General features: G+C 37.6%; 1 protein-coding gene and 1 pseudogene across 2 annotated transcripts in view; one reads left to right on the top strand and one right to left on the bottom strand.

Moving 5' to 3' along the window:
• Positions 1-24,897, top strand: part of Dnajc1 (DnaJ heat shock protein family (Hsp40) member C1) — a 166,570-nt gene that overhangs the window by 104,114 nt on the left and 37,559 nt on the right. For both annotated transcript variants that reach the window (XM_041630837.1, XM_041630838.1), the window contains exon 8: positions 1,467-1,630. In XM_041630837.1, the coding sequence (XP_041486771.1) occupies positions 1,467-1,630 (164 nt within the window). The remainder of the gene's footprint in view (positions 1-1,466; positions 1,631-24,897) is intronic.
• On the bottom strand, positions 15,996-16,922 carry LOC121432704 (annotated as a pseudogene).

Below are 24,897 nucleotides of genomic sequence, written 5' to 3'. Positions count from 1 at the left end.
ATGAGTTTTTTCTCAGTGGCATTGTGGACTCACGTGCACACAAAAATATCAGATGGTAAAAATGTGGTTGTGAGGCCAGGGGAGTTTGCAGATGAAAGAGAAGCAGCTTCTCAGTGTGGTCACTAAGGTGGAATGAAGAATACCATCTGTTGTCTGAAGATAGATGAGACAGTTTCATCATTATAGGAGCATCATAGGGTGTGCTGACGCAAACTGAGAAACTGAGATCACTACAATGTTGCTGTTACTTGTTGATGTCTGCAATCACCATAATATATGCCTTGTTGGAAATACTTTTTTTCTGAGACAGGGTTTCTCTGTAGCTTTGGCACCTGTCCTGGAACTACCTCTGTAGACCAGGCTGGCCTCAAACTCTTAGAGATCTGCCTGCCTCTGTCTCCCGAGTGCTAAGATTAAAGGCGTGTGCCACTACCGCCTTTTCTTTTTTTTCTTTTAAAACTTTTTTTTCTTTTTAAAACAAGTTTCTTTATAGCTATGGTTGAACTCACTTATAAACCAGACTGGCCTTGAACATATAGAGAGCTGCCTGCCTCTGCCTCCTAAATAATGGTTTTAAAGGCATATGTCACCATGAATTAATAGCCTTGGAAATATTTTTATGCAACATTTGGCTGATGTTCCCTGGTCAGATATTCTTTATAAAATATTGAAAATATAAATGTGTATCATTAATGTTATATGTAACTAATGAGAAATAAGGATATGATTAAGAAATTGAGGGTAGTAGAAATGGCTCAATGGCTAAGAGTGCTGTGGGGCCGCACACCTTTAATCCCAGCACTCGAGAGATAGAGGCAGATCGATCTCTGAGCTTGAGGCCAGCCTGGTCTACATTGTGAGTTCTAGGACAGCCCTAGCTACACAAAGAAACCCTGTCTCAAAGAAAGAATAAAACAAAATAACAACAAAAACAACGAAAGAATGTTTCCTGCTCTTCCAGAGGGCCCAAGCTTCCATTACCAGAGTCCAGGTTGGACGAGTCACCAATTGGCTGACCAGCTGACTGTTACTCCAGATCCAGGGCATCTGACACCCTCTTCTGGCCTCTGTGAGCACCTGCATATATGTGGCACACATTCAAATAGACACATACATATACACATAAATAAAAATTAATCATTAAAAAAATTAAGACACTAAATTAAAGCTCTTTCCATTGTCTGAAACAAAATGTTTTAATGAAAGGTACTTTGAAGACTAAAAGTCGATGCAAACAGATAGTGTGATCATGTCACAATCACATTGTCAGCATCTGAGTTTGTTATTAAATAATTTAATGATCAATGCCCAATAGAGCTTGTAGCTATTTACAACAAGCAATTCTGTCTTGATAAAATAACATGTTCTTCAAAGATTTATTCTATGAATACAGTGCTAGAATATTTTTAATTTCTTTTTATTCTGAACAAATCTCAATAACTGGTTCTTTTAAATATTCTTTTTAGAACAGAAGAAAGTTAAAGTTAAAAAACTGAAACCAGAATTTCCTGTATATATGCCTTTAGAAAATGCATATATTCAGTCTTACGATCATGGGACTTCTATTGAAGAAATAGAGGAGCAAATGGATGATTGGCTGGAAAACAGGAGCAGAACACAGAAAAAGCAGGTAATTAAACTTTTTAAAGTTGATTTGAAGAGCTGATGGACATCAAATCCAGAAACCAAGAAGCACAACCGTGAGCTGTAGCCCCACCCTGTAGATGTTTGATAGTTGGTTTGTGTGTTTGCTGCTACTGTAAAAGTTGGTTGGTCTGCCTGTGTAGCCAAGGCTAGCCCAAAATCTATTATCCTTTTACCTCTACCTCCCACATTCTGAGATTGCAGACTAACACCATTTCTCTGTGTGTAAATAAATGTTTACGCTTGTTTTAACTGAATAAGAAACCTAAAGTACATTCACTGTCGTTACACAGTTCAGAGAATTATTATAGAGTGAACTTGTTAACCATTGCAAAGAAAGGGTTAGAATAATAGCCAGCAAGAGAACTCAGAGGATAAAGCACTTGCTACCAAGCCTGATGGTCCAGGTTCAATCTTTGGAACCCACATGCTGGAAGGAAGAAACCAATTTCCGCTAATTGCCTTTTGTCCTATGAGCGGATTTTTATCTTTGTAGGGTAAGTTCAGAACCTGTTTTTCAATTTTCTATTCTATAGAGTCATTTTGGGAGCACTAGCATTAGTTTGTCTTCAGAGGTCTAGAAAACTCAGCAGCGCTGATTTATTCTGTTAGGAGTTCTCATTGCTCAGTGTCGTTGGATGCTTATCTGTCTAAGTGGGTTACATCTTGCTTTAAATGTTAGAAGGTCAGATGTGTCTGGAAATTGTCTTAGCTATTCTGAACCTCCTATTTTATGGGAATATAACTGTGTAGAATATTTCTTAATGATCCTCTGGATTTAAGTGGTACCTGTTAGAATTGCTGTTTCTCCCTAACTTTACAAATTTGGGTCTTCTCTTTTTCCTTTGGTTAGTTTACCCAAGTTTGCTAGTTTCATTTTTTCCATAAGCCAACTTTGTTTCATTGATCCTTTCTATTATTTTAGTATCTGTTTCATTGAGTTCAGCCCTGATCTTTTTTTAAAATTTCCTTTACTTATTTTAATTTATTCTACTTGAGATACATCACTAGGTTATTTGTTTGAGAATATTCTGTTTTTATACATTTGCTACTTCTCACACATTCTTATATATTGTTTCAATTTTAATTTAATTATAGGAATCCCCTCCATTTTTCAATGGCCTAGTTTTATTCAAAGTATTTTATTGGTCAAAGTATATTATTGGTCAGGCTCTATGTGTTTTGTATGATATCTGTATGTAGTTCTCTTGCTGTTAATTTTTTATAACCAAGTTCCATTATAATCTGATAAGATGCAACAAATTCAGTTTTTAAAATTGTTAAGATTTGATTTTATTTTATGTGCATTGGTGTTTTGCCATGGGTGTCAAGTCCCTTAGAACTGGAGGTACAAACAGTTGTGAGCTGCTATGTGGGTGGTAGAACTTGAACTCGGGTCCTCTGGAAGAGCAGTCTATGATCTTAACCACTTCTCCAGCTCTTTGTTCTGTTTTTGTCTGAATGGTCACTGATGAGAGTAAAGACTTCTACTGTTGTTGATTTGGTCTGTTTCTCACTTTATGTTCAGCAGAGTTTTATAAAATTGGGTGTTGCAAGTTCAATGTATGTATGTCTATAACATTATATCCTCTGATGAGTATTACCTTTATACATATGTGGTACCTTCATTTTTCTCTTTTAATTTTGGTTTAAAGTCTGTCCTAGTAGATATGAGTGTAACTACACCTTTTGGCTTAAGGGTTCTACTTGCCTAAAATATTATTTATCATTGTTTCACTTCCAGCTTTTACTGGTGAGGCAAGCTTCCTGAATGCAGCACCTTGTTGAATCTTTGTTTAAATGTAGTAACCCTGCATCTTTTACTTGGAGAATTAAAACTGTTTACGTAATTATTGTTGAAATGAATGGTTTATGACTTACTGTATTGACAATATTTGGTTCCCCCTTATTTCTCATTTATTTGCTTCTTTCACACATTTTATGATTGTGTATGTATTCTTCCTTGTCTTGGTCTTTTGATGAATCTCTGAGATCTGCTATGTTCTATTCATTCCTACTTTTGTATTAACTGTCTGAAGATTATAACTAATCAGCCTTGACTTTAAGCCTGGCCTGATGCTTTTTTATATGTTTCATCTAGTCTGTTGATGAGGGAGGCTCTGGTGTGTGTGTGTGTGTGTGTGTGTGTGTGTGTGTGTGTGTGTGTATCTTGTCTGTTGAGTTTTTTGCTTCCAAGATTTCTGTTTGATCTTATTTAAAACCTCTGTCTCTTTATTGAGTGTCTCACTCATCTGTATTTTTAAATTCATTCAGCTATTTATTTGTATATTTTGGCATTCATTTATATTCATAAAAGCCACTCTTTTAAAGTGCTGAGAGAGTCTGAAAGATCAAGGTTCCTCATTAAGTATGGAATCCACAACACTGGTGCTATTTCTCCCTGCAGTTGTTTTAGGGGTGAATAGACAGGAACAGTTTTGCTTGGTTGGAGCCAATTAGTCAGCTGGGGACTTTTACCTCCCCTGTTCTCTAAGTTGTAGTATCCCAAGGTTTGAGTACAGCTAAGGCCATGGCTAGAACAAGGCACAATTTCTCAGCTGAATTAATGAATTCAGAGTACTTGAGATTCCAGGTTTGATCACCTTACAGAAGAAGAAAATAAGGAACAACAAAAGTCAGAAATAAAGAAAAACTGAGAAACAAATAAGTGAAAACACAAGCAAATTAAATAAAGAAACATAGTAAAAATTAACATCATATAAAAGAAAAGGGTGCAAAATTGATATAGAATAACCTAGATGTTATAATGAATGTATGACTAACTTTTTACAAAGGAAGAATTGAAAGTATAGTCAGTGGTAGATGGCTTGTCTAGGCCCTGAATCCTGTTCCTGGCACTTTAATCAGACAATAGATAAAATTTCAAAAGGACGATGAAAGGAAATAAAGGGAAAGAGGAAGAAGAAAAAATTAAGTAAAAAGGGAAATAAAGTGGAGGAAGGTTATAAAGAAAAAATACTTTTTTCAGTTGAAGTTTTTTAAAAAATTCCAGCTGAGCTGGACATAGTGGCACACAGCTCTAATCCCTGCACTTAGGCAGAGGCAGGAGAATATCGGTGAGTTGCAGCACAGCCAGAGCTACATAATGAGACCCTGTCTTGACAAAAGGAAAATCTAAAAATTAGAGGTGGGCCTAGACTAGTGGTAGAGAGAGCACTTGTCTGCATGTGTAGGGCAAATAATATAGTAACACTTAAAATCAATAAAATAAAGACAATGAGAGATATATCATCATAGTATTGAAAGGTATAATGGGGATGAGAAGTTCCTGTGTGGGGGAGATGTAGCTACAGGATGTTACACTAAGGATGTTAGTTCAAGGCCACACTGGGCTACACAAATTTGAGTCTGTCTAAAAGAGAAATAGAGCTCACACAAAGGTGTTCCCAGTACTTGGGCTCCCATGCCTTTAATCCCAGCACTAGGGAAGTGGAGACAGGAGCGATATTGCTGGGTAGAGAGGGGAATATAAGGTGGGAGGAGACAGGAACTCAGTGTAGTCTGAGGTTTCGTAGAGTTTGAGGCAGTCTGAGATGCAGTCTGAAGACAGGATCTTCCCTTTGGTCTGAACATTGGTAGAGGTAAAAGATCACTCTAGTGCTGGCCACACTGCTTCTCTGATCCTTCAGCTTTCACTCCTAATATCTGACTCTGGGTTTTATTTATTAATGTTGGAGACCAAGAAACCCCCCGACCAAAAGTATCTTCCTCATCCTCTCTGCAAGAACAGCTTGCTGCTGAGCTCTCTGCAAGAATAGCTTGCTGTTGAAAGCATAATCAGCTGTGACACAGTTCTTGGAATGGCTTAACCACAAGATGTTCCAAAAGATATACTACTTACTCCTTGGCCTAGGGCGCAATAGTTTCCAATCCCCTCCAACCTTACCCCTCCCTACCAGAACCACTCTATAAGAATAAACCCCTGCTTGGAATAAACGGAACCTTGACGCATCTCAGACTGACTCTGTCAAGTTCTTTATAAGCGCTTGGTTCCCTTTCTCTTTCCCCCCATTCCTACCCAGGTGATCTCGAACTCGAGGCCCACGAATTACCTGGCCTGCTGGACGGGTCATATTAAGACCAATTAGAATTCATGCGACAGTTGACTATGGTTAGGCTGTGTTTTCCCTGGTGGCATTTAATATTTGTACCTATAGGGATGTGATTGTCAGGGCTATGACAAGTCCTTCTAACCAATGGAGTTTTCATAGACTGTGGAAAGCCTTGGACAGCACATCCTTAAGTTTTCAGTCTACATGACCTGTCAGAACTACAGCAATACCTTCTTATTGACTAAGTGGTCCCATTGGACCCTAGAAATACTCTACTTACTTAGTGTATTAGAGTTTGCTAGAGAAACAAAACTGATGGGATGAATCTATATATGTACATAAAGGGAATTTATTAGAATGTGGTACAGGCTGTGATCCAGCTAGTCCCAACAGTGGGTATCTACCAATGGAAAGTCCGAAAATCCAGTAGTTGTTCAGTCCATGAGGCTGTATTTCTCCTCTGGTATTCGGTATATGCTGGAATCCTGAAGTAGGCTCTTGTGTCAGTGAAGGAATAAACTTGGCAGTGAGAGCAAGGGCAAGCAGGCAAAGACCAAGGGCTTCCTTCTTCCATGTCCTTTATGTAGGCTGCCAGCAGAAGGTGTGACTCAGATTTAGGGTGGGTCTTCCCACTGGCAATGATTTAATTAAGGAAAATTTCTCACAGGTGTACCCAGTCACTTCAGTTTTAGCTCATTCCAGATGTGGCCAAGTTGACCACCAAGAATATCTATCACATTTGGAAAACATTAACTGTCTGGGGCAAGGGGCAATCAATTAAGGAGTGACAGCCAAGAAATTTCCGAAGCTTCAGCCTCTCCAGTTATCAACCTTGCTCCTGTCAAAGCCAGCGACCAAAGACTGGTACTGCTTCTTCTGTAGTGGATTCTCATTGACCATTGTACCTTCCGCTTTCTTTACTATTACAGCCCTTGTAGATTATTTACATATAGCGCTCTTATTTTTACTATTACTTTCCAGTTTTCCAAGAAACCCTGTATGGTTTTTTTGTTGCCTTTAATCAAATGTTTATTTGAAGTGACTAAAGAAAACTGCCTGCCTTTCTTTTTTTCTTTCCTTAGTCTATACCTCAGGTTAGTTGACTTTGAATTCATTGTGGTCCTCCTACTTCAGCCTTCTAAGTGCTTAGATTATGTGTTGGTTTGAAAGAAAATGGCTCCCAACAGAAGAGACACTATTAGGAGGTATGGCTTTGTTGGAGGATGTATGTCAGTGTGGAGGCAGGCTTTGAGAACTCATATATAAACAGAGATTTCCCAGTCCAACTCCATCCTGCAGACACTTCTAAGTAATCACTCAGAGGCTTAATATTAATTATAAATGTTTGGTTGGTAACTCAGGCTTATCACTAACTAGCGTTTACATTTAAATTAGCCCATTTCTTTTAGTCCATACTTTGCCACATGACTTCAAGGCTTTAGCTGTTCCTGTAACGTTTTGCTTTCCCAGCAGCTGGCTCACATCTCTCTCCCTGACTCTACCCTTCTCTTACTTGTATCTCCATTTGGCTTTCCCACATAGCTGTATTCTTCCTGGCTATAGACCAATTCAGTTTTTATTATCAGCCAATGAAAACAGTGCATATTCGCAACATACAGATGTATTATCGCACAGTATTTCCCCCTTTCTGTCTAATCAAAAAGGAAAGTTTTAACTTTAATATAGTAAAATTATGTACAACCGAACAGTTATCAAGTAAGAATTATTGTTACAATATCTAACCTATTTGTATTTGCCAAAATTTGAGAAAATACTCTATTATCTATCTTATTTTGTTGAGTCTATAAAGTTTTATATCTAATTTACCTTTTTATCATAACTAAGAAAGACTGTAATTATAACTATCTAGTCTTCAACTCCATCAAAACCTGAGAAAGAAATAATTTACTTGAGTAAGCACGAAGTACAGGCAAGATACTTCCAAAAATGTAAGAAATGACAGAAATAGCTGGCTGCCTTGAAGTCACCCAAGGTTCCTCTCCAGTGTTGGGTCATCCATCTTCGGCCAACAGACCTAGCATATCTGACAGACTATCCTGTGATGGATGGAATTCTGAAAGACTGTCCTACCTTGCCTTGGCAAAGCTCAGCAGTCCAGTTTGGACATTAACTGTCAGCAATTGAGGTAAGGACAGTTTCTTTGCCCACATGGCTAGCTTTTGCCATAAAGAAAATAAACTCCATACAGAGTTTCTTTGCCCATCATCTTTTCTGGAGTACATTGTTGTTTCTAGGAGCAGACATGTCTCACTGTCATGAAAAATTAAAGTTATTAAAACTTTTTAAATGCCATATTCTGTACGTCTTTGAAATGTTTGAAGAATATCTATCCATCTGAAATATATCTTTGTATATCTAGAAAATCTAATTAATATGACTATATGTTTGACTAACATGACTATATGTTTTACTATATATAACTATTTTTGCAAATCTGTATTTCTTAATTATACGTTACATTTTTAATTAAGCTGTATAAACTCAATGCATTAAACAAGAGTAGGAGTATACATATAGTATAACAAAATTAATCTTAAATTTATATTAATAAACTAAAATTTATACCAATGTAAAATATTTTAAGAATAACAGTTGTTTTTTGGATTAAAGTAGATTCAATAATCTAACTTTTTTATCCTATTTCTATAACAAAACTCCCTTTCTTCTTTTAGAAAGAGATCAACTATGACTAGTAGCAATTTATAACCACCCCTCGTTAGATGAAAACAAACATTTATAAACAATATATTGGGAATTTGATCATAGTTCTATCTACTACTTCCTGTTGATTGGTGGGTGCTGGTGATCTTTGAGGGACCCTGAGAAAAATTTTAACATAATTTTTAAGTCTTGGCTGTAGTATTCTGTGGGGCTGGACCATCTCAGTCAGCAGCCTTGAAGCTGTTCTAGATGCTGGATCACCTGGGTCATCCGTTTTTATTGCTGTCAGGTCTGCTTGTTCTGAATCTATATAAGCTTTTAAAGGTAACATACATATCTGTATTAATACAAATATAAACTGTGCATGTACCAGTCAAAAATAATTTTTGTCTTAGGTTTGGGCAGGAAAAATATCTATCATGTGTCTTGTAGATACTTCAGGTTTATTTTCACATGTCTGTGGTCAAGTTTTTCAGGAGGTCTTCCTCAATCAAACCTGATTTTTCTTAATCCGGAATGAATCCAGAACCTCTCATTTTATGTTGGAAACAAAAGCATAACCTCTCTTTCCCAAAATAACATTTTTAAAATATATAGATTGGTTTAATTTAGTAGCTTTTACAATTAAATGTCTCTCAGCAGTTAACTCATTAACAGAAAGATTCAAAGAAAATACAATAATATACATAATCCAGTCTCTGTGTATTTTCCATCTTTATGTGGCTTATTATATTTTTATTATTCTATTTTCTTTTTAATACTCTTTTTATCGTTAAATCATGTTTTTTAAACAATGACTGTTTCTACCCCTTTTTTTCCCTCTCTCAGGCCTATATGTATTTTTAAACACACTATAACCCAATTAGAGGTTTTATTTTCGGTTGTTTGTTTGGTCTGAATCTGTTTTTACTGCATATCTCTATCTTTTTCTGGCCACATGGATATTTTAAACTGCTAAGCTGCATGTTTAGGACCAAAGCGGCAGTGGCTTTGGCGGCTGGCGCTGCCCCATTCATTGGTTCTGAGAGCTCAGTTTCTTTGTGGAGGTGCTGATGAGAGCCATGTTTACCACAACTATGGGGAGTTTCTAGGTCCACACTGCCACCGACTGTCATGCTGCCCACTTGCTCATAAACACCATACAAGTATTTGGTAGCAAGGCCTCTTAAAAGAGCCACCAGTTTTTGTTGCTAACACTAAACCAGGAAACTTTCTCTTAAAGGTAAACAGAGCGCACCTGGGAAACGCAGCTACAAGGAAGCCGTGCTTGGCTCTGTTCTTGTGTATCTAGAAACCTTTTTTAAACTCTGTCAGATTGTATGTGGACATTTCGTCCACATGCTGGAGCACCATATATAAATGGAAATTTCTCTGTCCCACCCCATCTTACAGCCATTTCTAAATAACCACTCAGAGACTTAATAGTAATTATAAATATTTGGCCAATAACTCAGGATTAGCCCTAATGAGCTCTTACATTTAAATTAACCCATTTCTATTAATCTTTATTTTGCCACATGGCTTTGTGACTTTATCTGTTTCCTAGACACCTTGCTTCTCCAGCAGCTGGCTTGAGTCTCTCTCCCTGACTCCACCCTTCTCTCTGTATCTCTCTTTGGCTTTCTGGCTTAGCTGTATTCTGCCTGACTATAGGCCAATTCAGCTTTTATTATCAACCAATGAGAGCAGCACATATTCACAGCATACAAAAGGGTTATCCCACAGCATTCATATATGCTCAAGCCATGCCCAGTGTCTCAGACCACTTCGTAGCATGAATTCTAGTTGGTCTTAATAATAAAACTCAGAATCAGATACAGAGGTTAATGCTGAAGATCAGAGAAGCAGAGAGGCCATCCACTAGAGAGATCTCTATCAATACTCAGGCCAAAGGGACAACAATCCTGTCCTCAGACTGCATCTTCAGATTTCATCAGTTTCCACCAAACCTCAGACTGCACTGAGCTTCTGCCTCCTTCCACCTTATATTCTCCTCTCTACCCAGCCGTATCTCTCCTGTCTCCACCTCCCTGGAATTAAAGGTGTGGGAGCCCAAGTGCTGGGATCACCTTTGTGTGAGTTTTGTTTCTCTTTTAGACAGACTGGCCTCTAGTGACTTAGCTGCGCATTTTTGATCTTCAGGCAAGCTTTATTTGTTAAAACATAAGCAAAATATCATTACACCACTTTCTGTTGCTTGTGAGTCAAGATATAAGAACTTTTAGCTACTTCTCTAGCATCATGTCTGCCTGCATGCTGCCTTTACTTCCCACCGTGATAATGGACTAAACTTCTGAACCCTAAGCCACCCACCACAGTTAAATGTTTTTCCTTTATAAAAATTGCTGTGGTCATGGTGTCTCCTCACAGCAATAGAATCCCTAACTGAGACAGATAATGCACATAAGTCACCATGCTCATTCTTTGGGGTTTGGTAGGTGGGTTGTAGAAGGTGTTGTGCTCTCTTACATAGGCATGTATAGAGGTCAAAGGCTGACATCAGGATTTTTTCCTCTATTGCTTCTCTACCTGGTGCAGGAGAATTGTCTGTATTCTGTCAATCATGTTATAAATAAACGCTGATTGGCCAGGCAGGAAATATAAGCAGGAAAACCAGACAGGAAGTAGAAATGATGTAATGAGAATGGGAGAATTCTGGGAAGGAGGAAGTTGATTCCCCCCCACTCCTGCCGAGACCACCAAAGCAGCAGGATGTGATCTGCCCCACTGAAAAAAGATACTGAGCCACATGGCTAACATAGATCAGAAAAATGGGTTAATCAAGATGTGAGAGTTAGCCAGTGAGAGGCTAGAGCTAATGGGCCAATCAGCTTATAATTTATGGAGACCTATGAGTGATTTTCTTTGGGGCTAAACAGTTGCGGGGTACTGGGCGGGACAAAAACACCAACAAGCGGGCCAGACCCGTTCATGTTACATCTACCTTACTTTATACACGATCTTTCCTGAACCTGGAGTTTTCTTTCAGCTAAACTGGCTGGGAAGCAAGCCCCCAGGATCTGATGTCTGGCTGGGAAGCAAGCCCCCAGGATCTGATGTCTTTTCCCCTCTTAAAGCCCAACCCCCACTGGGGTTACAGGCATGCATTGTCATGCCCAGATTTTATATCAGTGCTGGGGAACCTGAACTCAGGTCCTCATACTGAGCCATGTCCCCACGCCCCAGTTCATTCTTTTAAAATGAGTTATTTGTCTTTATTTTATGTGTGTGGGTGTTTTACCTGCATGTGTGTTAGGGTAGTCTTCACAACACTAATTATGGTATCAATGTGAAGCTTTTATCAGATACTCTTAATCAAAGTGAGGAAAATCTCTTTTATTTCTAATTTGCTTGTGGTTTTAATCATGAGTTAGATGTTAGATTTTTGTCAGTCTTTTTCTCTGCATTTAATACAATTATGTAGTTTTTCTTTTATCTATTAGTATAGAAAATGCTATTGATTAATATTTTTAATGTTAAACCAGTCTTAAATTCTAAAGTAAATTTTCACTTGTTAATCATTTTATATACATGGAGTTTTTTGTAAATTTTTGTTTTAGTTTGTGTTTGTGGTAATATTCTTCTATAATTTTATTTTAGTATTTTTAAGATTTATTTTTATTTTTGTGTCTTCGTCTCTATCCTACCTGTATGTGTGTACATACCCAAAGAGACCAGAAGAGGGGGTCAGAACCCACGGAGCTGGAGTTAGGCCCTTGTAAGGTGCCTGACATGAGTGCTGAAAATCTAATTCAGATTTTCTGCAAGAGCAGATTGTGTTCATATCTGTACACCGCATGCATGCCTGATGCCTACAAGGCCTAAAGAGAGCCAATTTCTTGGAAATGGAGTTTGGACAGTTTGAGCTACCATTTGCAATGCTGTTGAGTTGAACTTGGTTCTCTGGAAGAGCAGCCAGTATTCCTAACTGTTGAGTCATCTCTCCATCCCCAACTTTTTTATTTAAAAATTATTTATTCTTTGATAATTTCATACATATATGCATGGATCAGTTATCCCTCCTAACACCGTTATTTCTTTCTTAACCTGTTGAATCAAGGGCATCAGAAGCCCAAAGCAGCCAACGAGAAGCCTAAACTTCCAGTTCAAAGTGATGTTTGTTGTGTCTCCTGTAGGAACATTCTCCTCTGTGAAACCAAAACTTCTAGGCCACCAGACTCAAAATAAAAGGAACAGGAAACAAAAAATTTCCTATTGGGTCACTAAGGGTGATAGTGAGTTGAACTATTCCATTTTCCACCCCTTGAATCCTGTAGTCGTGAATCATGGCTATGTGAGAGACCCTACCATATACTGGAAGCTGATTCAAAGCTTATATTGCCTTCTAGAAAACCTGCCCCTGTCCTCCAGACTACCGCCATCTACTTGGCAGTGTAACTGTGTCTTCAAAAGGCCATTCCCTCTTTTTATCAGGCTAGTTGCTTCAGGATATGGAGGAACATGGTAAGACCAATGGGTCCACTGTCCCACTTCTGTGACTATGAAGTGAAGTTCATTGGTCAGAATCAATAATGTGTGGAATACCATGACAGTGGATATAGTACTCAGTAAGTCTACAGATGGTAGTTTGGCAGAAGCATTATGTGCAGGTAGGCAAAGCCATAATCAGAATAAGTATCTACTCCAGTAAGGGATAAAGAGTTGTGCTTTCTATGAAGTAAGTGGCCAGTGTAGTCAGCCTTGCTGACTAATTACCCTGAGTAATGATGCTGTATCTGCGACTCAAAGTTGGTCTCTGCTGTTGGCAGATCTGGCATTCAGCAGCAGCTATAGCCAAGTCAGCCTTGATAAGTGGAGGTCTATGTTATTGAGCTCATGTATAACCTTTATCTCTGCCCCCATGGCCACTTTGTTCATGGGTCCATGGGGCAATGGCAGAGATGGCTGGGGAGAGAGGGTAGCTGTCCACAGAATGGGTCTTCTTATCTGTGATTACTCATTTCCTCCTCTACTGAAGCCACCTTTGGATGAGCATTTACATGGGACACAAGTATCTTCACATCCTTTGCCCGTTTACAGAGATCTGTTCACATACTTCTTCCCCAGCTATCTTTCTTACCAATTTTCCAATCATGCTCTTTCCAAGTTTCTGACCATGTAGCTAATCCATTGACTATAGCCCATGAATCAGCGAACAATCATATATCTGACCATTTCTCCTTCCAAACATAATGTATGACCATGTGTACTGCCCAGAGTTCTGCCCACTGTGAAGATTTCTTTTCTTTGTTGTCTTTCAAGGTTTTCCCAAAAATAGATTATAAAGCTGCATCTAATCCATACAAATAATTTCACCTTTGGTTGGTGGTGGCGTACGCCTTTAATCCCAGCACTTAAAAGGCAGAGGCAGGTGGATCTTTGAGTTGGAGGCCAACCTGGTCTACAGAGTAAGTTTCAGGACAGCCAGGACTACACAGAAAAACACTTTCTCAAAAAAAAACCATAATAATAATAATAATAATAATAATAATAATAATCTAAAAATAAATAAATAAATTGCTCTACCTTCTTAAGATCTTAAAAGGCTCAACTTAGGTAATTTCTTTAGAATTTACCATGATTCTTCATTAATGACAGCACCTACATCATTTTTATAGCAATAAATAAAAAATGACAATCTCCAAATGTTAGATAAATCTCCAAGTGTTAGATAAATTCAATAAATTTTAAAACATTTTTGATTATTTTATCATTGTCTGATATCTTAAAAGTTGGTAATTATCTTTTAATTCAGTTTCTAAAATGATTTAGCTAGTGTTTTAATCCAATAAGATAATCAATTTGTGAATAATTATTCAGATTGCTGATTAATGAGAATAAGATTTTACTGTCCATGGAAAGCCACAACCATATTTTCTACCATAACATACCAAACTCTTTTAAAATCAAGCATTGTCTTTTCTCCCCCTGGTGACCTAGTAGTAATGTTCTGAGTGTTTTATGTTGGAGACCTGGATTTCATTCTTGTTCTCGTTATCTCTTTCCCTGGGGCTGCAATGCATAAAATAAGAAATAAAATCACTATTCTGCATCCTTACTGCCATCGGCTGCACCCTTGTCAGATTTCATAAGCTAATCTAGATGGGTCTGGTTAGTATTGAGTTGGAAGACCTCAAAAAAAGCAGAGTCCGTGAATCACAACATCTTCTATGCAGCTGGCATTTCATCTTCTGAGAAACTGTCTTATAATTATTACTGTACTTTTCTCTGTGCTACTGGATTGATTCGCTTGCTCTAAGAATAGGAAAAAAAAAAGGTCTTTAGAAGTAATTGGGTTTTTTAGTCATTTGAATGAATATGCTTATTTTATTTCGTTTTCCAAATTTAAATAAGCCTCTTTGGTCGAAAAGATACTTGGTTGTATTCTTGAGAAGAAAGTATCCCAACTCGCAGTGTTTTTTATTGCATAGAAGTACTTGTTGAAACTCCTGATTTACCTCCTCATATCTGTTTTTTCGGTTTGATAGTTTCTACCTTACTTTATAAATGTTGTAAGATGTGAAATTATTTTCAGAACACAAATAATGTAACTGTAAAGATCCAAAATTATAATCAGCTTATCTTTCCTTTTAAATTACATTAGTACATACTCTGTGATTGTATGGTTTAAGACAGCTTCAAATCTCAACAGTTTTAAGTTCATCCATGTGAGTATATCCTCCCCAAAGGATACTACTCCTTTGATAATGTATACAAACACACACACACACACACACACACGTTCTCTAACATACTGAATCCCTCCCCTCTCTCTTTCCTTCCCACTGTTTCCAACTGACATTTTCCCTGTTACCTGCAAAAGCAAAACTTCTTGACTTATTCCAAAACAGAAGATGCTGATGTCCTAACCTCCTTACTTCCTATAGTGTGACACCTTGAAAACTAATTCTAGGAAACACGGCTGTTTTCCTCAGTTTTCATCTCAACAAGTGTAGGCTTTGGTTCCAGGTGCCAGAAATAAGAGCGCCATCCTGAGAAGAACTCAGCAGTGACTGGTGGTGGCTCTTACTTATTTCTCCTCAGGATAACAGACTCTAAGAATCGTATCAGTTGGTTGAAGATGGATGGCATAGTCTTCTCTATGAAATAAGAGTGCTCATTTGTTTGTTTTATGGAGTATTCTAATATGGATGTAATTTTTAAACTAGTATCTTATTACTGTGTCATATATTACTATATTGTTAGCATTATTATTTTTCTGTATGTCATCATTGACTTGTTTTCAGGAAGCAGCTTTTCAAATATCTCAAACATTTTTTTATGACTTTTTTTTTAATGCAAACACCAACTTCTCTTCCTTTGGACACAGCAGAGAAACTTGAAGGAGCGAGCAGGAAGCATGTGTTAGAAGGCTTGTGGGGAGCACCAGGAACAGTCACACTCTAAGAAACTCCTTAGCTGAGCTGTGCTCACAGGGACAAAGGACATTATAAACACAAATCTTACAAACCAGATAGGCTTCCTCTTTTGGAGCAAACTTTAAATTATACTTGAAAATCTGAGTAATATTAAAAACTGCAGCTAAACAGCAATTGAACTTGAGGGTATGGCAGAAAAAATACTTTGGGTGTAAGGTAAAAAAAATGGCGAGAGAGGTGCTGAGTGAGACAGTGTTGGGTGAACCAGGCTCAAAGACAGACCAGAAAAGGGTAGGCACAGCTCACAAAAGGCTTCCGGTATGACCGGCAAGGGCAGAGCCTGTTGTCTCCGCAGACTTGGGGTGATACCAGGTGGATGCCATCACCTGCTTTCCCCACTGAGTGGGCAGATAGGGCAGTGGGCTCAAGGCTTCAATCTTCCCGCAGGTAGGCCTCCTCTTCCTGGTCAGCTCTCTCATCACCAGCTTCCTGGATTTTCTGGTGCAATTCTTGTGTCTGTGCTTCAGCCAGCTTGGTTTCTGCTTTCTGGGAGAGCTGGCGCACCTCCTGCACCTGCGACTTCACCAACTGGATGTGATTCCTGGCAGTTATAGAGGCCTGATCGGCTCCAGTTTGATAGGCGGCTCCGCAGCCATCTCTGACAGGCCAACTGCAGTCATCCTTGTGGTTTCCAGCTTCAAGCATTCTTGCTGTTTTGAAGTCATCTCAACTCTGGCTCCTATAATCACCTGCCACACTTCATCTTCCTCCTGTGAATTCATTTTCCCAAGTAGATTTGTATATTGTCGATACAGAGACACTAACGTATAAACAGCCTTCATATACTCGGTGATGGCTTCGATCAGAGCATACGTGGTTTGAGACAGAAAGGTGGAGGTGCTGTCTGTCACCAGAGACACGGCCTCCTCATTAGTGCGTCGTTTCTAAGAGACTGAGGCTCCGATTTCTGAGCGATAGGGACTGCACACAGGGTCACGCCGAATCCAGCCAACATAGTTTTGTGCCATGGTCTTATCAATTCTGAGAAACAGCGTTTCTTTGAGTTAGCCACGACGGGAACACGCTGTCCATACCTGAACAGGGAGGCCACGCTCCGGGACATCCAACTCCTCAGAGCAGCCATCCGGCGGCAGACCTATCTCAAACATTTTAAACAAACTCTCTGCATCAACATTTTAGAATGCCGTAAGAGGCGGGAAGTGGTGGCGCACGCCTTTAATCCCAGCACTTGGGAGGCAGAGGCAGGCGGATCTCTGTGAGTTCGAGGCCAGCCTGGTCTATAAGAGCTAGTTCCAGGACAGGAACCAAAAAAAACTACGGAGAAACCCTGTCTCGAAAAATAAAAAAAAAAAAAAGAGAGAGAGAGAGAGATTTAATGCCATAACAGTTGTGTACTGGTAGATTGTTTTCAAATGTTTCTTTGGAGGGAAGGAACCTTGATTTGTAGCACTGTTCAGCTTCAGTGGCTTGCTTTCTCCCACTGTGAGTGTGAAGCATTGTTGGGAAGAGCTGCATGGTCACCGCTCACTTTCCCTCCTACGGATACAGTATGTAACATCCTCAGAGACATACACAGTAGTCAGCTGTAGTAAAAGAGGAATGCACACTAATCTGCAACTGGAGAAACTCCAAAGTCTGCCATGTTTTGAGCATCCTGCTCAGAGTCTCAGGTGAGGGGTTGCTCAACCCTGGGAGACTTTTCTGTGAGAATATACGGAAGTGCAACCCTCTAAACTAAGCATTTTGGTCTCAAACATTTTGCAGGTGAGATACTTGAAACTCACTTTTTTTTACTATAAGTTAATTTTAAATTGTTGCAGTTTAATGTTTAATTTTGGATATACTTAACAGAAACAAAAAGTTTCTGAAACTAGTTGATGTGTTTAGGCTCCAGCACACTACCACTCTTTGAGGGGGAAAAAAAAAACATTTTAGCTCAGTTAAAACAGATGTTTGTAACTTTTAGGGAAATAAGTTTAATTCAGTCATTCCCTAGTCTCTGTAGCCATCTGCAAAACTACATTAAGTGGTTATGTAGATTATTTTCCTATTGTTATTTAAAAGGCATAAATACCAGTCTGTTTATTGCTTCTTTTTGTTATCTGCTATTCTGTAGTTGCCACTCTTACCTTTCTGTTATTTGACTAGTGCAATTTGACTAGCACAGTGCTTTTAAGTTTGTTAAATTGAGTATCATTTTCCCATGCTTAAAAAAGAACCAAAAGAAACAAGTTAGTAAATGCTTGTCAAGAAAGTATGAGGGCCTGAGGTTGATTTCCAATACCCACATATAGAAAAACAGTAAATGGCTACTGGAGAATGGCACACAACACACACATTTGTGCATTTTTACATGTCTGTGTACATACACACAATAAAAAAGATACAAGCCCTGAGAACACTGGAGTATTAATGAGACATTTTTGTCTGAAGATCTTATGAAATTTTTGTTTTGTTTTGCTTAAGGTTTTTTAATGTAATTAGACAATGAAAGCTGAAGTCTCCAGTGATCAGTCTCAAGCATTTACCTTAGCAGTCAACTCTTTTTTTTGGGGGGGGGGGTTCAAGATGGAATTTTTTTGTGTAACAGTCCTGGTTGTCCAGGAACTCACTTTGTAGACCAGGCTGTCCTCTAACTCACAGAGATCTGCATGCCTCTGCCTCCTGAGTGCTGGGATTAAAGATTTGGGCCATCAGGACCAGCACAATCAACTCTTTGTATTCATCCTTGGAAATATCAGCTTGCTACTTAACACTTATGGTGGTGATATTTTGTTTGTGTCTTAACAAATAAAGCTTGCCTGAAGATCAGAGTGCAAAGCTAAGTCACTAGAGGCCAGGCAATGGTGGCACACACCTTTAATCTCAGGATTTGGAAGACAGAGGCAGAGGGATCATGTTAGTTCAAGGCCACCCTGGGCAATACAAAATTGATCCAGTCTAAAAGAAACAGAGCTCACACAAAGGTGATCCAAGTAGTTGGGATCACATGCCTTTAATCCCAGCACTAGGAAGGTGAAGAGAGGAGATGTGTGGCTTGGAGGAGAGAGGATAAGGCGGGAGGTAACAGGAGCTCAGTGCAGTCTGAGGACAGGATCACCCATTTGGGTCTGAGTATTTATAGAGGTAAGAATTCTCTAGTGGCTGGCTGCACTGCTTCTGTGATCTCTCAGCTTTCACCCCCCAATATTTGACTCCAGGATTTTATTATTAATACCAATTAGAATTCATGCTACAACTTACTAGTTAATCCTTCAAGAAAACCATTTTTATCAAATATATCTCCTAAAAAGTTTTTCACTTCAGAATAATTTGTTTGTGCCAATGTCAGTTCCAGAAATATGTCTTTTGCCAAAAAGTAAATGTTTAAATTTTGTTTATTAGAACACTCATATTTTATGTATTTGTGTTTTAAATCAAAGATACTTTATTTAAGTGAAGAACTAGAAAAAGGGAGAACCATTTTACAGAATAGGTATAAGAAAGTCCACTCTGTAGTTCTTTGGATCACCAGGATAGAAAAGATTATTCTTTATGAGAGTTTAAAAAGAAATCGGAATATTTATTCATTACATGTTTTGTATCTTGCTTCATTAAAATCCTATTGTGCATCTTTTAAAATCACTTCTTGTGAAAATTAAGTCCCTGTATTTTCACAACCTTGTCAGAATATAGCAAGTATGATAACAGAATACAAAATTTGCCAGTTTTATCAGTTTTTCCCAACAAATTCTTCATTTCAAGTTCTTGTTTGCCCAGAGCCTGTAAGAAGTCCATTACCAGTCTTTGGGCACCATCCCTTTCCCTAAAGAAATTATTGTGTGTTATCTAGGATGCCCTTGCAGTCTCTGAGAGGACAAGAGAACCATTGACAATTGCCCTTGCTGATGGTCTCAGCGTTGCCCACACCACCCCCTTCTAGCCAGATGTGCACTCATTCCCTTCTAAAGTCCTGGTTTCTAAGCACAAACCTTGACCCCTTTCCAGTTCTAAAGCTTTGCCTTGATTTTTCTCTGTTACTAAATTTATATTCAGAATTTCTTTTCTAATACTTATTTCTTCAGCTGGGCATGATAGTACACACGCCTTTAATCCCAGGCAGAGGCAGGCAGATCTCTTTGAGTTCAAGGTGAGCCTGGTGTACAAAGCAAGTTCCAGGATGGCCAGGACTGTTACTTAGAGAAATCGTGTCTCAAAAAGAAAAAAGAGAGGGAGGAAGGGAGGGAGGGAGGGAGGGAGGAAAAGAAAAGAAAACATTTTTTTTCTTCACATAGAAATGAAATCGAATGGATGTTTTACAACTAAGGCAGGGATTTTTCTGTACTATGACATTCCATTGTAAACAGAAGAATGCAGAACACAGTGGGATTTCATACTCTGCTGTATTAACTATCTCGTCTTGTTTAGTAGCTTTCTTTGGGTAAGAAGAAAATGCCTTCTTCAGAGCATAGAACAGAGCGTACATTTATATGTATCTAAGACTTTCATCCTAGTTTACACATTTGTGTATACTTTAATAAAATACTATGAGAATAATGATATGTGTATATAAAGGTGGAAGGGGCAGATACTTGGATTTAATTTTCAAAGATTAATAAAATTATTAATGGTTTAGCACTACCTTATTCTACTGTTTAATCCTCCCTAATGTCATATTCATTTTAATAATCTCATACAAAAACTATTTCATACAACACAAAGATGCTCTTTTTACCATTTCTCTTGTGATTATTGGCTTTAATTTTTTAAATATAAATTTATTTTTTTCTTAGAAACTTTGTATAATGGAAATACTCTACAATTAATTTTAACAATGCCAGGATAATATTGATAATTAAGTGTTTAAAGTGAGTCTTTTGTGAAGCCTACATGTATAATTAATTACTGCTACCTTGAATCTTACTACATCTGTGTGCTTTGAAATCTGAGAACACAGCCGATTTTATAACAAGTAAATGCTACCTGTTTTACTGCAGTGGTTCTCAATCTCCCTAATGCTGAAATCCTTTAATACAGTTCCTCATGTCGCAGTGACCCCAACCACAAAGTTGTTTCATTGCTACTTCATAACTGTAATTTTGTTACTGTTATGAATTGTATTGTAAATATCTGATAAGCGACCCCAGGGAATTACGATCTACAGGTTGAGAACCACTGTTCTAGACAGAGATGTTACTGATTAAATGAATGCTATTTTCTATGTTTTCCTCTATATTTCCAAAATGAACACTTCTGTTTTTGTGAGATTATGATATTAAACAAAACTGGTACTTAAGTAAATTATATTTTGTTTTTGCAAAAGGGAAGTAATTCATAGAAGACAAATCATACGATATTAAGTATTTTCTAGAAGGGTAATTTTCATATTTTAAAATATAAGTGAGATATACCTATAGAGAAGCAGAGACTTTTCTTTTGACTTTTCAAAGCCCGCATTTATCAGCCATTAGACAGTACTAGCACTCTGGTCCTTGTAGACTAATCTGTAATCCAATTTTCTTCTGACCGAAACAATGTCACATTTGCATCTTTTATTCCCTTTCATGATATATGCCTTCCTACATTCTGTATTATAAGGTTTAGTTTTTATATTTTATATTTCTGCTGTATCTAGCCTTCTTAGTAGTGAGAATATATTTTTTGAGACTGAGGTATAATTCTTGGATTGTTATGACCTAGTTGTTTACACTCCTCCGTCACCATAAATAACCTGATGGTTTAGGTCATGTCTTTTTTTTAATCTCCATATCCACTGTGGGGTCTATAGGATAAACTGAATTAAATTATGGAATTAGGTTGATCTCACTGATTTGTTCACTCAGTCACTCAATACCCATTGTACAAGACAATTGTACAGGACAATCTTTTGGCATGGTTTTAAGTTCCTTGGGCTATCTCTTCATATTCTCAACTAGTGAGGCTAGTCAAAGGTGACACATTTTGACGTTCAATTAGATTCAAGTGACTAAAACAAAAGAACCATTTTTTAAAAAAATCTAAGATATTCTGAAACAGCAATGTGGTTGGAACTGAGGAAATAGTAACTTCCTTATGCAATTTCCTTCCTTCCTGCCTGCCTGCAATGTGTATGAGTGTTTACCTGCATGTTTGTGAATCATGTATATGCCTGGTGTCAGGAGAGGGCAGAAGAAGGCACCAGGATCCCTAAAACTGGAACTACAGATAGTTGTGTGAATTCTTCGAATCAAACACAAGGCCTCCGGAAGAGCAGCCAGTGTTCTTAACCATTGAGCCATCTCTCTACTCCTGGAAATAGTAATTTCTAAATATTTAAATAAGATATTCAGGAAATATAAGGATGCATTTGAATGCTAACTTACTAATTCATTGTATACATCAAACTACTCTCCTAAACAAGATAAACTTTATTCTCTATCATTAATCCGTATGTTGAATATAATTACACAGGTAAGACCCTTTTGTCAATAAGCTGTGAAAAATCACTTTTTATGCTAAAAAAGAGTGAATCTATGAAAGAAGACCCGTCACAAACTGTTTAAGATGAGGTAATAGGCGAGAACTACTTCTGCAGTATGGTGGACACAGTGTGAGATGAAGCTGGAAAGGCAGGGGGTAAATACATAAGCTTAAGAAGCTTAGTTTTCATTTTGTTTTGTTTTTTAATGTAGTATAGAATCTTCATATTTTTTAGATGGAATTGAGTTGTTGACCAAATAATTAGAAGCAAAGATCAAAACTGTAGCCTTGAGAATAAAGGAAAGAAATTCCATAATTAATGCAGAAATAAAATTCAGATTTGCCTAAAAGTATGAAGGGTAAATGGTTGGAATTCAGTCTCAAAATGGTTGCCTGACTCAAAAATCAGTATCTTAATCTACCTCCTACAGTACAAATATATTCCTTGAGTAGAAAGGAAAAACTATTCAGAATTGATACAGAAATAAAATTCAAATTTGCCTAAAATCATAACTAACTAGTAAGTGATTAAATCTAGGACTCATATGAGCTGTTAATCTAAAACTAATACCCATCCACCCCAGAGCTGAACTACGTTGTGTTACAGTTCCTCACCTATGTCTGTGTGTTAAAGAACTGTAGCTTCTCATTTTTACACTGCAATATTCTAGCATAGTGCACTGCCAAACAGTAGACACTTCCTTCTGTTGGTACTTGTTGTACACTGACCAACCTATGCTGAGCTGGCCCTTCTAGATCCTGGCTGTTTCTCTTAAATAGTTGTGACCAATTTATTCTTCCAGCTTGTGAGCGTTCCCATTGCTCCACTTTTCCAGCGCTTGATAGTGTATGCAATTTGTCTTTTTGATATCTCAATATAGTTTTTTTAATTTGGTTAGTTGTTGGGTAAGTGGATTTAGTTTAACATTTTTCTAAAATTGAAATGAAATTTATATAATATAAAATTACCTTTCAAAAGTGAATGGTTGAGTATTATGTAGTATAGTGTAATCATAATGTTGGACGATAACCACTTCTGTGTAGCTCTAAAATTTTAAAATCATCATAATGGGAAACTTTATACCTATCAAGCAGTTGCTCTGCCTTCTTGATGCCTAGCAGCCACCAATATGTATTTTGTGTCTGTAGATACACCTATTCTGAATATTTTCAAAAAGGGGAGGTGTGAGAATATTTCTTCTCTCACTTAGTATATTTTATTGTTTATCCATATTGTGGTTTCTTTTTATTAAATAGTCTACCATATGTGAATATTATCTATTGGTGCACTATTTGGACATTTAGGATGTTTCTGCCTTTAGACATTGTTATAAATGTATGAATGCTACTCATGGGTGTGTGTGTGTGTGTGTGTGTGTGTGTGTTCCAGTTCTTACTTATTTTGAGTGTGTACAACTAAGTAGAATTGATGATTCATGTGATAATTCTCTGTTTAGTGTGGAGAAAATCATCAGTCTGTTTTCGACAGCAAGTGTACTGTTTCACATTTTCACCCGTAGTATATGAAGATTCCATTTTCTTTGTGTCTTTCTGAACACTTGTTATTTTATTGTTTCTGCAGTGTTGTTGTTTCAGCTATCCTATAGTATTGGTGGTGTCTTGCTGTAGTTTTAATTTATACTCTCCTAATGACTAAAATGTTAAGAATCTTTGTATAGGTATGTTGGCTAGGTGTATTTCATGGAAGAAACGTTTTTGGGGGTTGAGTTTTTCTTTTAGTTATTGATTTTATAAACCCTTATTTGACGCATGATTCTATAAATATTTTCTTAGCTCTATAGCTTTTATACCCATTTTCTTACAAATTTCCTTTCATGCAGTTTAAATTTTTATGAAGTCTCATTTATATGCCTTTCAATTTGTATACTCTGGTATCTAAGAATCCACTGCCAAACCAAGGATATGAAGAGAACCTTTATAGTTCCTCCATGAAGCTTATAGTTTGACTGTTTTTACTAGCTTGTTAATTCATTTTACATTAACGTTTGTGTGTGATAAGAATTAAAGGTCTAGCTGGGTGGTGGTGGTGCACGCCTTTAATTACATCACTTGGGGGGCAGAAGCAGGCAGATCTCTGTGAGTTTGAGGCTAGCCTGGTCTACAAGAACTAATTCCAGGATAGCTCCAAAGCTACAGAGAAACCCTGTATCAGAAAAAAAAAAGTGTTTTTTTTTTAAAACACTAAACTAAAACCATTTGCCCAGCAAACCAACTGAACAAAAAACTCTACCATATTGAGGTATATAACAAAAGAATAAAAAGGAAAAGCTGCACACGATGTTGAGCACTGGCAAAGTGTAGCAGTGGGAACGCTCACTGTAACAGGAGTTACAGTTTCTGGGGGAAACATCCAGTATCTAGGTGAGCTGAACCATATGCATACTCCAGCAATAAAACTTGGTCAAGGCATACTCAGTACTGACTGAATGCGTGGTCAACACCATTTGTCCAAAAACACTGCTCTTTCCCTCAATAAACGGTCTCATCTTTTTTGTCAGAAATTATTTGATCGTATGGGGGTATATTTCTGTTGGTTGCAATGTCTGTTTTTATTCTAGTCTCACACTATTTTGATCCCTTTGTAGAAAGCTTTGAATTGAAAGGTGTGAGTTCTCCAGCTTTCTTTTTGAAAACTATTT

This window comes from Microtus oregoni, unplaced genomic scaffold, assembly GCF_018167655.1.
Source record: "Microtus oregoni isolate MIOR12 unplaced genomic scaffold, Mior012 000035F_ref0000213, whole genome shotgun sequence".
In the NCBI taxonomy this organism is placed as follows: Eukaryota; Metazoa; Chordata; class Mammalia; order Rodentia; family Cricetidae; genus Microtus; species Microtus oregoni.
Note: the sequence above shows the minus strand (reverse complement) of the source record. Positions and strands in the feature narration are given on the sequence as shown.